A 15,512-nucleotide genomic window follows, 5' to 3' on the forward strand; every position below is an offset into this window, starting at 1 on the left:
TCCGCACGGCCGGCCCGCCGACGCAGCGTCCGAGGGCCAGCCGTCCGCGGCGTGGGCGCGGCGCTGGGGCGGGCGGGCCGGGCGTCGGACCCGGCGGCGGCGCGGCCGGGCTGTCGGGCGCGTGGGGGACCACTCCAGCGCGCGCTGGTGTTCGGGAAGCAGAGTACGAAGCGCCTCGCGCTCGGCCTGACGTGGCGGTGTCGTTAGAGAGAGGAGAGGAGAGGAGATGCCGACCGAGCCAGCTCAGCCAACACTCAAAGCTGGCGCGCAACATGAGTGAGAGAGACAGAGAGCGCACAAGTAGGCGTCAACAGCGAGAGGATGGCCTCGGAAGGAGCAGGCCGACGGGCGCATTGCCTTCGCATGATGGCTCCATAATCTAGCGAGCAGCCGCAGTGAGCAAAAGAGTGATCGGATAAAACACTCGACGTTCCAAGGGGACGCGATTAGATCTTAGTTTAATAACAAGGATTGCATGTATCACAAGCCCTCCGATCGAGCTATATGCTACAGCTGGACCGAGTAGTAAATATATACAGCGCTCCAACAGCACACGGCGTGTGTGGGCGGCGGACCGGCGCCGCGCCTCAGCACGAGGAACGGAAAACGACCCGGACGGGCGTTGGGGTGGCCGATTGACCGGGGCACGACCGGCCACTACGTTAACAGCCAGCGGGCCAGGCCGGCGCCAAGCAGGAGGACGGCGGGAAGGCGGGCTCGCGCGCTAGCGTTACATCTGTCCTTTTTGCAGAAACACAGTGAGCCGTGTCCGCTGCTTTCTTCCATGCACACGTTGCCCACTATGAACGGATTGATGTGCATCCTATCCGTACACGTCCGGAGGACCTTTTCGAACTCTGAAAGTACAGGCGGCATTCATTCGTACCTCTCCCTGCAGCCGGCACGGGGCACACAGATCAGATGGGGCCCGGTCCGGCGCCCGCTCGTCGTCACATCTGCAGGCCGGTCTGCCTTAAGCGGCAATGCCTTTGCACGAGTTCATTTGGAGGCTCATCGACCTGGCCGGTGGAGCGAAACGTCGATAACGTCGACGTTCGGCTGGCGAACGTGTTCACGCTCCCTGTGGCGAGCAAAGGGCTTAAAGACGTTTAACGCTTCAGTCAATGCAAAGGCTTTCGAGTGCGTGGACAATATTTTGGTCAAAGGCAGCGATTTTCACTTCTGACAAGGTTTTGCGTTTGCATTGTTCAGAATATTTGGAAGTGACAGAGCCAGGTTTGCTGGTTCCAACATCCAAGCTTTAGCGTCATTGCTTATAGCCGATTCCGTTTACTCGGAACTACATTTCTGATTTTAGTTCTGAAATCTGTTCTGTTCTGTTTGCTGAGTTACTGATGCTCCGAATACCACTGATGAAAAAATCGGCCATGGCCAACTAGATCATGATGGACACTGGACCTCACTGATATACGGCATTCGCGGGACAAAGACCGCCACTCATCACCGGACGGCTTATTTTCAGTGCGATGTTAACGTGGTGGTTACCGTCCGCCAAATCGGACGGGCCATCCACTGGCGACGAGCGAGCACCGTGGCGAGCCGGGCAAGACATGTCATAGTATCCTCTAGAGACGCTGTTTATGTCGAGATGGCACTGGAGATGCATGGCACAGAGCTAAACGCCTTCCGTCGCGAGCATGCCGTCTAGGGGCGCCAGGGGACGGGCCAGTCAGGACCCAAGCGAGGACCACCCGCGCAGCGGTGCTACGCTCTAAGGGCTCCGAGGTCGCCGAGGCTGCAGACGTGCTTGTCACCACGGTTACACGGAGCTAGGGGAGGGCGCGGCCCTAACCGACCGGCTGACGCATGCCGCATGCGGGCCAACACGGGACGCGTCTCGTTAACAGCGGCGGTCGCTTCTGAGCAGCGTACTTTGTCCAGGCGGTGAACGTCTCACACACTTTCAGAACACTTTCTAGGAGCTATACAATAACGGTGCTAAACCTCTGGCCATCGTAACGTTCTATGACACACTTTAGAACTTTTAAAGAGCGCTGAGAACCGAAACACTCAACTTCCTGCTGGAATCACACATAGCATTGTCCTGAGCTCCCTAACCTTTGTAGAGCTCTACTATGGTCTCGCTGTTCAGATAAGAAGCATGGACTGCATGACGTCGCACAGGACTACCATACGGAACACGCTGAGAGTCTAGCCCCTGCATCACCAACCTATGCTCGGCCTTGACCTGTCGTATTCGTTGGCCTAGCTGGCACGGGGCCAAACATTTTGGAGCTAGGTCGCACATGACTCACCTGTGTCGATATCCTCGACAATTTTGACGCACCATCCCTTGCACGGCGAGGTGGGCGGCCGATCGGTGTAATTAAACGGGTTGAGACACCGGCTGTCGTCTACACTGTTGCAGGAGTAGCACTGCAACACTTCATCTGCAGACAGAATGCCGCGGACAGCTGTTGGCCGGGTCGTCTGCAGGGGCATCAGCTGCGCACCTCCCCACGACCGTGAATCGGTGCACAGCAACGGCACAGCTACGGACAGCGGCACCAAACAGCCACCTTGGCGCCCAACCACCGCAAGTGACGTCACGGCGGGTGCACAAGAACCTGGCAGCTCGCCTGCTGTGTGAGTGCAGTCGCCGGACGCAATGACAACGCGGTGCCAGAGACCAACGCGCTGTGGGCATGGCGACAGCGCCCGTCCGAGGCCCTCCTGGATGGCAGCTGTTGCGGCTGAGCAGCTGCGGGCAGCTGACTGTCTGGTGCCCGACGCTAAGCTGTCTGCAGCAGCTGGCGGCAGGTCATGACGTCCGGGATGACTCTCTACCCGGCGACTGGCAGCTTCAAGCAGCCGTACACACTTCGCTCAGACTTTTTTGCCACTTTTTAAAAGTTGGTTTACCCTTGAATCCGAGCGTGCTTCACCAGTTTGATTTTGTCAGCGCTCACCATAGCGCTTGTGAAAGCTTGTTATTTGGCGGCATGTGGCATTCATGCTACACTGCACCCATTTATGGACACGCATAGAACACGAAACACATCCAGGCGTGTCACTGAAATGAACCACGTCATGGTTATCACCGTCTTGTAACAAGTCCGCCCTTTAAATTCATGCAAAAGGTGCTGTCTGTTGTGTCACGCGACATCTATGTTTCGTGGACGAGAGGAGCATCCATACCAGCTGTGCTGTGCCTACTTTAGAGTACAATGACACGCCATGGTCACTTCCGCAGGATGCCAAACAGCAGGGGTGTAGCCACGTGTATGAAATCGGGGGCAGGTAAATCAGGGTTGGGATGGTAAATTTGACATCTGGAGAGGACAACTTGACCAGAAAATTACGTTTTGAATGTAAAAACGTGAAACACGTGCATTCCATAGATGAAATTGTGGGGAAAACAACACTTGAATTTGGAGAGGCCACGTCCTCTCGCCCCCTTCCCCCCCCCCGCCCCCACGTACCGTAGGGGTTTCATCCATGCTAAACAAGCAAAGCGCAGTGTGTTTCCTTTTTGAAATGTCAACTTTATATCCTATAATATCAAAAAATTCTATGATATGTAAACGAGGACGGCTATTGACATTTTTCTTGATATCACACATCGTTGGACACTGGGACAGTTTGTCTTTATAGTCAGTGTTCATCATCTTAGCAAAAAGCATTCACGACGGCCCCCTGGACTCAACAGCACTTCTGGAAAGTCCACAATGAGACACATTTGCCGATGTCTTGTGAATGGCGTGGTTAGGTGCCGAGCGCTGGGAGAGGAATCCTGCATCTCCAGCTCACAGACCACACTGGCTCCAAATGCCAGACCACACTGGCTCCAGCAGACAGACCACACTGGCTCCAACTGCCAGACCACACTGGCTCCAACCGCCAGACCACACTGGCTCCAACTGCCAGACCACACTGGCTCCAACTGCCAGATCACACTGGCTCCAACTGCCAGACCACACTGGCTCCAACTGCCAGACCACACTAGCTCCAACTGCCAGACCACACTGGCTCCAACTGCCAGACACTGGCCCGAGTTCCCAGACCATACTGGCTTCAGCTCACAGACCACACTGGCCCCAACGGCTAGACCATACTAGCTCCAGCTCCCAGACCATACTGGCTCCAACTGCCAGACCATACTGGCTCCAGCTCTCCAGACCATACTGGCTCCAACTGCCAGACCATACTGCGTCCAACTGCCAGACCATACTGGCTCCAGCTCCCAGACCACACTGGCCCTAGTTCCCAGACCGTACTAGCTCCAGCTCCCAGACCATACTGGCTCCACCTCCCAGACCATACTGGCTCCAGCTCCCAGACCACACTGGCCCTAGTTCCCAGATCATACTGGCTCTACCTCCCAGGCCATACTGGCTCCAGCTCCTAAACTACACTGGCGCTATTTCCTAGACCATACTGACTCCAGCTCCCAGACCACACTGGCCCCAGTTCCCAGACCATACTGGCTTCAGTTCCCAGACCACACTGGCCCGAGTTCCCAGACCATACTGACTCCAGCTCACAGACCACACTGGCCCCAACTACCAGACCATATTGGCTCCAGCTCCCAGGCCTCACTGGCCTTAGTTCCCAGACCAAACTGGCTCCAGATCCCAGACCACGCTGGTTGTACGAGACACTAAACTAAATGCTCGCAATATTGAATAATACTTTACAGGTGGAGCAGGCTTGGCTTATTTTTTGTACCTTACTTGGACCTTCTAAAACTGACATTTAAGGTGAAACTGACGTTTATGTTAGGAGCAATATCAAAGTTGCAACTGCCAATAACGTGAAGAGTAAGTGGTAAGAGAGAGAGAGAGAGAGAGAGAGAGAGAGAGAGAGAGAGAGAGAGAGAGAGAGAGAGAGAGAGAGAGAGAGAGAGAGAGAGAGAGAGAGAGAGAGAGAGAGAGAGAGAGAGAGAGAGAGAGAGAGAGAGAGAGAGAGAGAGAGAGAGAGAGAGAGAGAGAGAGAGAGAGAGAGAGAGAGAGAGAGAGATATATATATATATATATATATATATATATATATATATATAAACTTTCCGCAGTTGTCACGGAAATTACAGGCTTGTGGTTGTTTTTGCTTCAGTAAAACCGATTTCAACTCCAAGTCAGAGCACATGTTGATAATTACTCTTTCCACGTCACGTGATTTTAATTCTACGGATGGAATAAATATTCTGACTATCGTCCTTGTCTGCTCTGTTTATATCTACATTCCTGAAGCATTCTGAACATTCTAATCACAAGACGAGAACAATAGACCTAAGAACAATTTCGTTCGTAGTACTGCCACCTCGTCTCAATCATGCCGTAAGAAGTGGCTCGCATGATCCCAATCTAAATAGACGTGATTCGACTTCAGAAAGCATTCCACTATCAGCCGATTGCGACAGTGAAGTATATGAATACTGCTAGTGTACATACACATCACCGATTTCAGACGGAAGATAGGTTGAGATGCATAAATTTGTCTGTAATGACGTACCAAGTGCTTAAGTTGGCACTCGTCTTGCACGTAAACAATAAGAATCAGGGAATGTGTTGGTAGCGGTTGTTATTTTTGCCTCGCTTTTGGACGATTGAAGTCAAATCATATAACTCAATGCCGATCCGACCCATTCTACTATTTTTTAAAAATTCATATAAGATCACACAAAAATTGCTAGCATGGCGAATATGAACAGCGCAGCTGGATGGATGCTCGAATTTCGCGCGGAATCCGTGGGCTAAGTCCTTGGCTGGCGGGGTGGTTTCTGGCGTATATCTGGCAAAGTCAATAGTTTACGCTGATCAAATGTTCGTGCAATTACATGCATCGCACATCCTAAAAATAACAGCGTTAAACCTGGAGTCCAGTGCGACCAGGCCGTGAATCAGGCATCGGGTGTCGCAGAAGCGAACAGCTTGATGGATTTTCACCACTTGTTTTAGCTGTGAAGTTGAAAAGACTGTTTGGACGCTGGCCGTTATGTCTCGTGCATTGTGCCTTCACAGCGAAGGCTATTGCGAAATATTTTGGTAAGACTTGCAATTTTAATTTGTGCTTGATGGGACAAAACAACAAATATTCGCTTACACTATTAAAGTCATGCAAAGTGAACCATTTGGACAACACAACTCACCAACGACAAGACTTAAATCGTGTCAAACACAAAGCAGAGCACCACTTATCGACGGAAACAAAACTGTCTACGACACCACCAGTGACGTATTTAGACTATATTTCACAGCGCAACTTTCAAGACCGGTGACAGTCTTGAAACCAAGGCAGCTGTCGGAAGACAGCTACGTTTTCAAGCATACGTGGGTACAAATTGTCTGTCGCAACCGTGCAGCCTAAATACGCCAGTGGACACTACCACACAGACCAGACACCAAGCGAAGCGGCAGACTGACGGCCGTATGTGCAGCGTTACTTACGGCGGCGCAGAAATAGACCGGTTAGCCAGAGTCGCGTCGCGAGGAATAGTGCGCACGTGTTATCGTCCGATCGGCCCACTCCTGACCAGCTCGCCGCGGCTCGGCCAGCGATGGGCCAAGATAGCTTTGCTCTGCCTGACTTATTGTCGGAAAATCCTACGATGCTGATCACGACATATTGTCGCAGAAAATGCATGCATGTGAGCACGGGTTGTTTTTACAGCGAGCCACATGAACAAAGGGTGGGAAAAAGACTGAGAGAATGTTTTGCTACATCACAGTACTTCTCTTTTTGTTTGATCGAGAGCCAATCAAATTCGCCTAGTATATAATCTATCCAATGCGCGCTGCCTCCACAGGTCATGTGTGATGACCTATCTTGATGTCAACACATCTCGTGTCACTCGTTCAGGGCCATATCCGAAAAGCTTTACACAAATGGTCCCTCAAAATAGCACAGTACAGTGCAAATATGACATCTGACGGTCGTAACCATTTCAACCTGCTGTACAGTGGCATGTCAAAATGTAAGCTATTGAAGAGTTTCTTGGAAATGAGACAACAAATGTTATGCAGTAGGATTGCCCAGGACGCTCATGCGCGCATCCAAATCGTAAACGCGCCGAAGCATCACCAAAACTGGGCAATGTTGCGCGTGCATGGTATTACAAAAGATCTTTTGCAGTTAGTCGTCACTACAACTACGGCAAAATCACCTGCAGGCAGGTGCGTAATCGTTAATCGAGCTCATCCAGCGTATAGATCGACTTCAAAACCCCAGCATGGGACTATCATGTCTGCAACGCTTTAAGTTAGAACACAAACATCTGACGACTTGTCATTAGAATCCAGTAGAATCCAGTTATCCTTTATCGTTTAGAAATGGATCATAGCTTCACGTTAAGTTGCTATTAAAATCATTAGAACCCCAGCCGCACAGCATGACAGATAACTTGCTTACCTTTGCAGCCATCCTGTGCGCGGACCACTCCCAGCAGAAGAACCACTGCAATCAAACAACTCGGGTCAGATTAGTGGATTTTTTACGACACTGCAACCAAACAACTCGAGTCAGCTTAGCAGACTTATTCACGGGCAGTGTGCAGCACTTCGCAAGGCCTGCAATATCGCTACTCGTACGAAGTTGTAACTGTGATCGGTTAAGGGCGCTGTAAGATTACATGGTTTTGACTCGGTCATATGTGTGCTACGTCTGCATGCTTTCCAAAGCCTGTGGTTTAAGGGTAACAGCCCATCTCTCTTTCGACACTTATTTCACTAACGCTGGGCCGTTTGTTTCTTTCATCACATTCTTTTATTACGCGCGGCACCGAAGGCGGAGCGAGGCTGTTCGCAACTTTAACACATTTTACGAGCTAACCCATAGGCCGAGACAATCTTACTTTTTTACAATCCTATCTGCGACTTAAGAAAGACCCGTCCCGGCCATCACACCTTCTGGACGCTAATATTCTTGCAGCCACTGATCGAAGGTTCACGCATTCTCTGGCAACAACAAACACGATGCTCCAAAGTTGTCCACTAAAAATTATTGTCCATTGACACCCAAGCTGTTTCATCAGGGGTGATTTTTCCTACAACATTGGAATATCACCCCAACTGTACAAACCCCATTCGAATAAATTGGAAATGAAACATTTTCAAGCATCGAAAAATCCCACACCACGGCTCGAACCCGAGCCCAGATTATAACCTGGCACCGCAGCACACACGACAGCATTCTCGCGGATTACAAGGAAAACACGACGATCGTTTTGGCAAAACAGGTGAGAAGAGGTAAGCATTCGTTTACGCCGCGTCGTGCGCAAACCGGGGGCACGTGCACGCCTTCAGAGCTGATGTCCAATTTCAAGAACAAGGGCAGCTGAAGACTTGACACGTGTTCCACAGCGCAGGCACATGTACCGGCTGCGGCTCCCCGTCATGCCCCAAAGTCGTCCGACCAAGAGGACAGCCCGTTTGCAATCGAAGAGCGCCCATTGTCACATGTTCAGCAGCCGATTTCCAACACAAGTCACTGTGGCCCAGACAGGAAACGACAGGTGATGCAAATTGCGCAGACGTTTAACTCTGTTCACTGTGAACAATCTCCAACTAAAATATTTGGATTCTCTGCGGTACTTTATTCCCAACTGCCAACATCGTGAATCACTACCGATCCATCGATTTCGTCGATCAGGCTGGTCACCAGGGCCGGATGCATAGCTGGCCATTTTTACACGATGCTATTTGTGAAAACGAGCGCAAATGCGACATCGGTTGGCCCGTCCGTACTGAAGTACCATGTACGGTCGACTGTGCGATGCATTGATATAACCCATTGATATGGATTGTCACAGACGGCGGCCCCGTTATCTTAGCCATGCCATCATCTGAATGATGACAGTCGATAACTGCTGTATCCGTTATCACCTCGCTCGTTCCGCGTTGCATCAGATGGCTCATCGGCTGAACCTGAGCGGACTGGTCCTCTCCTGCCGGACCGGTCCTGCCCAGCCCGTCCCCCAGGCCGGTCCTGCTCAGCCTGTCCTGCCCGGACCAGTCCTGCCCAACCTCTCCTGCCCGCACCGGTCCCGCCCAGTCCTGCCCGCACAGGTCCTGCCCAGCCTGTCCTGCCCAGGACGGTCCTGCTCGGACTGGTCCTGCCCAGACAGGTCCTGTCCAGCTTGTCCTGCCCGGACCGACCCAGCCCAGTCTGTCCCGCCCGGACCGGTCCTGCCCAGGCCGTACCGCACGAACCGGTCCTGCTCAGCCTGGCCTGCCCGGACCAGTTCTGCCCGGCCTGTTCTACCCGGACCGATCCTGCACAGCATGTTTTGCCCGGACCGGTCTCGCTCGGCCTCGCCTGCCCGGACCGGTCCTGCCAAGCTTAGCCTAGATTCGTCCGTCACGCTTTCCAGATGCTAACATCTTCTCAATAACTTATCGATGCTTCATGCAGTGTTCAGGAACAAGTGGCGCAATTCTTTAAAAGTTATGATGACTCAAGTTGTAAGTGTTATCATGCATGCCATCCGACCATCCATGGTTTTCCTGGAACATCCTGAGTTACAAAAGATATGGTCTTTCCCACCCGATGAAAGGGAAGCGTCAAACATTTTAAATCGCAAGGAAAGGAGAACACAGGTCAACACTCGTTTCAGATAACAACGACAGGGCGTCGCAGGGACGTGAGCCAACTCGTTCAGACGGGGCAGAGAACGGCCAATCCTACTGGCTAAAGAACGGGTCGATATATTTGGCCGCCTACGGCTTCCGTGCGTAAGCCATGAATGCACCATTTTGGTGATTTGTAAGAATCGATGTCATCTGATTAAGACACGAGCCCGACTGCGCGGAGAAAGCGAATGCATCGTCTTCAAATCAGTCCTACATTTCAGCACTGCTGGACTCTGGTCCGCCAGTAATCGACTGGCAAGCAGCCAACGCCAGCCGTTTTTGAAACCGACCTCAATTATAGCATGCTACGACGCGAACCGAGAAGTGAAACATGCAAATGCGTAGAAGAGTCCAGGTTATTGGGATAAAATTCAACCGCGAATAATTGGGTTATTCGCGATATTATGGTCACATCGCCACAAACGTACATCACACGAAACGTCTCGTTTTCGTTGATTACGCTACCACGCTCTGCCATACTGAGAAAAAGTACAATCCGAATTCGATTTGAGCTATATTTTCCATAAATTTACGCGCAAACGTCAAATTTCAGCGCAATTACGCCCACCAAGCTTATGAGGAAGGATACCACGGCCAGAGTGGTGCGCTGTCGGGGTGGGCGGCCAGAGTGGTGTGCTGTCGGGGTGGGCGGCCAGAGTGGTGTGCTGTCGTGGTGGGCGGCCAGAGTGGTGTGCTGTCGGGGTGGGCGGCCAGAGTGATGCGCTGTCGGGGTGGGCGGCCGGAGTGGTGTGCTGTCGGGATGGGCGGCCAGAGTGATGCGCTGTCGGGGTGGGCGGCCGGAGTGGTGTGCTGTCGGGATGGGCGGCCAGAGTGGTGTGCTGTCGGGGTGGGCGGCCAGAGTGGTGTGCTGTCGGGGTGGGCGGCCAGAGTGGTGTGCTGTCGGGGTGGGCGGCCAGAGTGGTGTGCTGTCGGGGTGGGCGGCCAGAGTGGTGTGCTGTCGGGGTGGGCGGCCAGAGTGGTGTGCTGTCGGGGTGGGCGGCCAGAGTGATGCGCTGTCGGGGTGGGCGGCCGGAGTGGTGTGCTGTCGGGGTGGGCGGCCAGAGTGGTGTGCTGTCGGGGTGGGCGGCCAGAGTGGTGTGCTGTCGGGGTGGGCGGCCAGAGTGGTGTGCTGTCGGGATGGGCGGCCAGAGTGATGCGCTGTCGGGGTGGGCGGCCGGAGTGGTGTGCTGTCGGGATGGGCGACCACACGGACGCTGCCATCAGGACGACAGGTGCTGCTGCCGTGTCGGCGGAGTGCCGCAGGTCAAGGCCAGGCGGCGCTCCACTAGCAGCAAAAAGCCAGCGACTTCGGCCGGCTGGCAGGAATGCATGTGACGTTATGGAGGAACATGGCGCTGGCATAGCTGACGCGATTCCGGACCTTCAAATTGCCAGGCGGAGTTTTAGGTTGGTTAAATATAGAGTTTCCTTTAAGTGATGAGAACTTGGTCGGGCTACAGTTATCAACATATACAATGGACCCTGTCCTTGAGCTGGTCTCCTCATCAACTTGTTCATACAAATTCCGGTAATACCGCGGTCACGGTGGGCTCAGCAATCTTCGTTTTGTTTGCACCATTTATCTCATCAGTGCAACGAGCGCCGGCCAGCCTCTTTGTGGTATGGCCAATGTCAGACTCGTGCTTTCTGGCACCGCAAATAGGCGGCGAGCAGTGAATGCACTTAGCCTACGGTGTCGAGTTGGGGGTGTAGTGTCCTCTTCACTTAAGTGGGGGGGGGGGGGTCTTTGACGAGAAAGGGGGTCAGTCTGGGAAGAAAACTGCTTTAGTGCATTTAGGGGTTGGTTCAACTATTTTTGAAGCACTCAACTAATAACTTAAGTCGAAAAAATTCCACCTCTGGTAGTGAATTCGTAGCCTTACGCGACATGTTACGTTTGTTGGTTCGAGTCGGACGGGCTTGAGACACGCACATTCGTGCCAATAAATTTTGCCCGATATGTCGCAACCAATTAGAGACAAACTTCATTTTGTCACCAATTCAAATTGGGCATAATTATGAAATCTATCCTTTATCCTTCAATATTTCTGGTGACCAAAGTCCACAAGTTAGTGTTCATTGCCGCTGACCCGTCACCAAGACGTTGCCCCACATTGCCGGGTCCAGCAGAGCCATCACCTGCCAGCAGGAGGGGCGTCGCTGTGCCGTGCGACATCGGGGCTGTCGCCGACCCCGGCGGCCGACCTGCAGCCTGCTCAGCGGCGGCGGTCGGCTCCAGAGAGTGCCCGGCTCGAGGCGCTGGGGCGCATCCTCAGCCGGGCCCGCAGCTTCCGGCTCCGGTGCGGCCGGCTCTGCCTGGGTCCAGACACCGAGAGGCGGGCTCAGGCCACGAGGTCGCGCTGAGCAGGCTCAGACCACGAGGTCGCCCTGCGTCGGGTGGCGTGAGCCGAGTGCCAGCTCGGAGCGGTGGGAGATCCGAGCCGGCTGTGATCGCGTCCGGACGAGAGCTGCTCCCTCACACTGCCGTCACCAGCGGAGTCGTCCGTCCGTCGGGCAGCGGCGCTCAGCCGTCCGGTCTCGCCGGGGAGGCCCACCTCCGGACGCCAGTCCGTGACCTCACCGGCTCCGGACGCCAGCGGCGCGACGTCACGCTCGCCTCGACGCTCCGGCTCCGCACTCGCGCCGCCTCTCCGATCCGCGCGGGCCCGCCGCGTCGCCCGTGCCCGCGCGCGGACCTCTCAGCCCTCTCTCCCGCGACTGAGCCGGCTGGCGCCGACACAGGCCCCACGGTCGGCGCGCCAAGCTCCACCGACGCGTGCCCGCTGGCTGGCGCGGCCGGCGGCTGCGCGCGCAGCCCTGATTTAGACGTGGCAGCGCCGGGTCGACATATGCCGTTCGGTGCGGTCGAGGCCGGGGCCGACCGGAGCATGCCCGCCGCTTCAACCGCGAGTGCGTCGCAGAGCGGCCCCAGCATTCAGCAGCGCTCCTGTACGTCAAATTGGTAGGCGAGGTCTGCTAGTCGGAGCTGTTGGGCGTTTTCCGTTGCCGCAGACACGACCGGCACCGCCAGCATACAAACTGCCTCGCCACTGCGCAGTATGCCTTGTGCAGACAGGACTGCCAGTGACCTGCTCCACTGACCGCAGCCTGGCCTGGGACGCGTACAACATCCTCTCTCTTGCAGAGCTCCACTTTGATCTCAAATGCCATCCCTTACGCTGTCAGCGCAGTGGCAATAACAGCCTCCGCTTTATCTGGATGGGCCGGGTCGGAGCCGCCGCACGACAAACGGCCGGTCACGACGACCGAGGCCATCGCTGCTACACGGCTCCCGTGTAGCAGTGGCGGCAACAGCTCCCGCTGGGACCTCGTCCTCAGTGGGCTGTGCAACATTCCAAAATGCTCGTGTGGTGCTGCGGCGTACAGAACAGACAGATTCTTGCACCAAAGACAGATGATCATCCAAGCAAAGTACTCGGTTCCTTACGGATGTTAAATCACGTTAACTCACTATTGGTACATAACCTATGTTTTCTATCTACTGCGCGTTTGCAAGAGAGCTTCCGTGTCCAGCAGTGAATACATCCATACTTTCCTCTTCAGGCACCTTGTCCTTCCGCTTGACATTTAACACTGGTACGTCGCTCCGCTTGACATTTAACGCTGGTACGTCGTTCCGCTTGACATTTAACGCTGGTACGTCGCCCCGCACATGACCTTATGTCGCTTCCTTCCGCTTGACATTTAACACTGGTACGTCGCTCCGCACATGACCTTATGTCGCTTCCTTCCGTTTGACATTTAACACTGGTACGTCGCTCCGCACATGACCTAGTCTCGCTTCCTTCTAACGTAGAGAAAAGCTAAATGCAACGTTAGGTCACATATCAAGATCAGCCATCGCGAAGTATCATTTATAGTGATCAGCTTGCTGAGGGTACAGATACAGGTCTACCTTATACTGAAGCCATCAGCCGCAGTGTTTACAGTGACAGCACTACGTTACCCGACAAGGGCCCGCTGTGGTTGTAATGGCACGCCCCGGGCCAGGGGCGGCAGCGGGCAGGCGACAGCAGTCCCCCGGGGCAGGGGCGGCAGTGGGCAGGCGACAGCAGTCCCCCGGGCCAGGGGCGGCAGCGGGCAGGCGACAGCAGTCCCCCGGGCCAGGGGCGGCAGTGGGCAGGCGACAGCAGTCCCCCGGGCCAGGGGCGGCAGTGGGCAGGCGACAGCAGTCCCCCGGGCCAGGGGCGGCAGTGGGCAGGCGACAGCAGTCCCCCGGCCAGGGGCGGCAGTGGGCAGGCGACAGCAGTCCCCCGGGCAGGGGCGGCAGTGGGCAGGCGACAGCAGTCCCCCGGGCCAGGGGCGGCAGTGGGCAGGCGACAGCAGTCCCCCGGGGCAGGGGCGGCAGTGGGCAGGCGACAGCAGTCCCCCGGGCCAGGGGCGGCAGCGGGCAGGCGACAGCAGTCCCCCGGGGCAGGGGCGGCAGTGGGCAGGCGACAGCAGTCCCCCGGGCCAGGGGCGGCAGTGGGCAGGCGACAGCAGCACGGCATCAGCGGACGCCGGCGCGCCGTTGATGCTGATGGAGGAGGAACGCGAGGGACCATGACAGACGGTGCGGGACAGGGTCGATCTTCTGCTGATGCTGCTCAGCTACTGTACTTTTTATACCTGTAGCCTTCGACAAGTGATCGCAGTGCGTGTGCACGGAACACGTGTGCCAAGGCTCGAGTGTGTGTTGTGTTGTGATTGGACTGTATGCGTTACGAGACACCCGCGCTACCTTTCAAGCTGCTCACGCTATGGCGTAAGTCTGGCTCCCTGGCGCCCACTGGCGTGGCGGACATACGCCTTTGTGTTCCTTTGTGTCAAGACCAAGACCACCCGAGCCCGTCCCGTGGCGACGGCGCATCAAGACCCCACTTCAAGTCAGTTCGTTCGTGCATCACAATGTAGGTTGCGTTGGTGTAGCGTGCAGCCTTGGAACAGTATACTTTACACTATAATGGGTACAGTTATGCGAATTATAATATAGTTTCCATTGCCTTTTGCCTTGCACACGCAAAATGCTCAAGCTTATCTACAGTGATTTATTTATGAATCGCGCCCAGTCTGTCGCCATTAGTGAGAGCAGCTACCCCACCTGTGCGCCCTTTGTTCTAGAACAGCTAATATCCCAACTGACATTTGTTTGACAGCTGGCTTGTTTCGGCTTGTTCAAATCAAGTTTGTTTCTGTGCGCGGTAGCGCCGCGGCCAATTCAGAATGTTTTTGCTGGCACATGGACTCCCGTCACACGAACGCCATGGAGCATGTTTCGGCCCATATTACATAAACATCACTTCACAATATGCGTGTTAGCTCTGTTGTGGTAATTGGGACTTATCGACGCACTTAGCTACTGAGGCTGTAGGTGTCGCCACCCTCCCACCCTGGCAGGAAGGGAGGACACTGCCGCGAGTCGAACCCTGTACCCCTGGTTTCTCAAGTGCGCGGTACGGAGCATGAGCTATGTATGCTATTTTGTTTGAAGCTGAGGAGTGGTCGGCATCAGCGCTCGTCCGCGTCTCTGCACCATCGCGGGTCTGACGCTTCCGGTCAAGTCGGCGGAGCGGCACCGAAAACTAAGGTCGCGTGGGCTCTCGGGTGCTGCAGGAGCTCTGGCTGTTTGATTTAACATGGCAATTCAATTCCAGCAAAGCCGTTCGGATAAATGAGGGCGAGCGGCTTTACGAGTAAAGTTTAGTCATACCAACACTGACTGCTGGGCGTCAGTTATTCATAAGCCAACTGTCAGGTAGGAGTGGTGGGAACGTGAAACAGCTCACATCTGACATATATCAACACACGTGAATGTACGATGACACTGACGCTGTCTTGCCGGGCCGGAGTGTCGGCCGACTGTCCTACAGCAGCGAGAGGGCCTCTCCCCTCAAAGCAGCCGACCCCGGGCCGGAGTGTCGGCCG

General features: G+C 54.8%; 1 protein-coding gene across 1 annotated transcript; it reads right to left on the reverse strand.

Moving 5' to 3' along the window:
* Positions 1 to 86: 86 nt before the first annotated feature.
* On the reverse strand, positions 87 to 12,250 carry qvr (glycosylphosphatidylinositol-anchored protein quiver). The gene is made up of 4 exons (XM_037212313.1): positions 11,727 to 12,250; positions 7,369 to 7,413; positions 2,277 to 2,411; positions 87 to 857 (listed from the first exon to the last, which is right to left on the reverse strand). The coding sequence occupies exons 1-4, from the start codon at positions 11,761 to 11,763 to the stop codon at positions 658 to 660; spliced, it is 417 nt and encodes a 138-aa protein (XP_037068208.1). The 5' UTR covers positions 11,764 to 12,250; the 3' UTR covers positions 87 to 657.
* Between the last annotated feature and the right edge of the window lie 3,262 nt (positions 12,251 to 15,512).

This window comes from Pollicipes pollicipes, unplaced genomic scaffold (genome assembly GCF_011947565.3).
Source record: "Pollicipes pollicipes isolate AB1234 unplaced genomic scaffold, Ppol_2.1 Scaffold_3087;HRSCAF=3621_pilon_pilon_pilon, whole genome shotgun sequence".
NCBI classification, from domain to species: Eukaryota; Metazoa; Arthropoda; class Thecostraca; order Pollicipedomorpha; family Pollicipedidae; genus Pollicipes; species Pollicipes pollicipes.

Coding starts and splice junctions, on each gene's coding strand:
- qvr (XM_037212313.1), bottom strand. CDS start 11,763: ATGTCGCACGGCACAGCGACGCCCCTCCTGCTGGCAG. Junction 7,414..11,726: donor GACGCCCCTCCTGCTGGCAG/GTGATGGCTCTG, acceptor GTTTGATTGCAG/TGGTTCTTCTGCTGGGAGTG. Junction 2,412..7,368: donor CGCACAGGATGGCTGCAAAG/GTAAGCAAGTTA, acceptor TTCTGTCTGCAG/ATGAAGTGTTGCAGTGCTAC.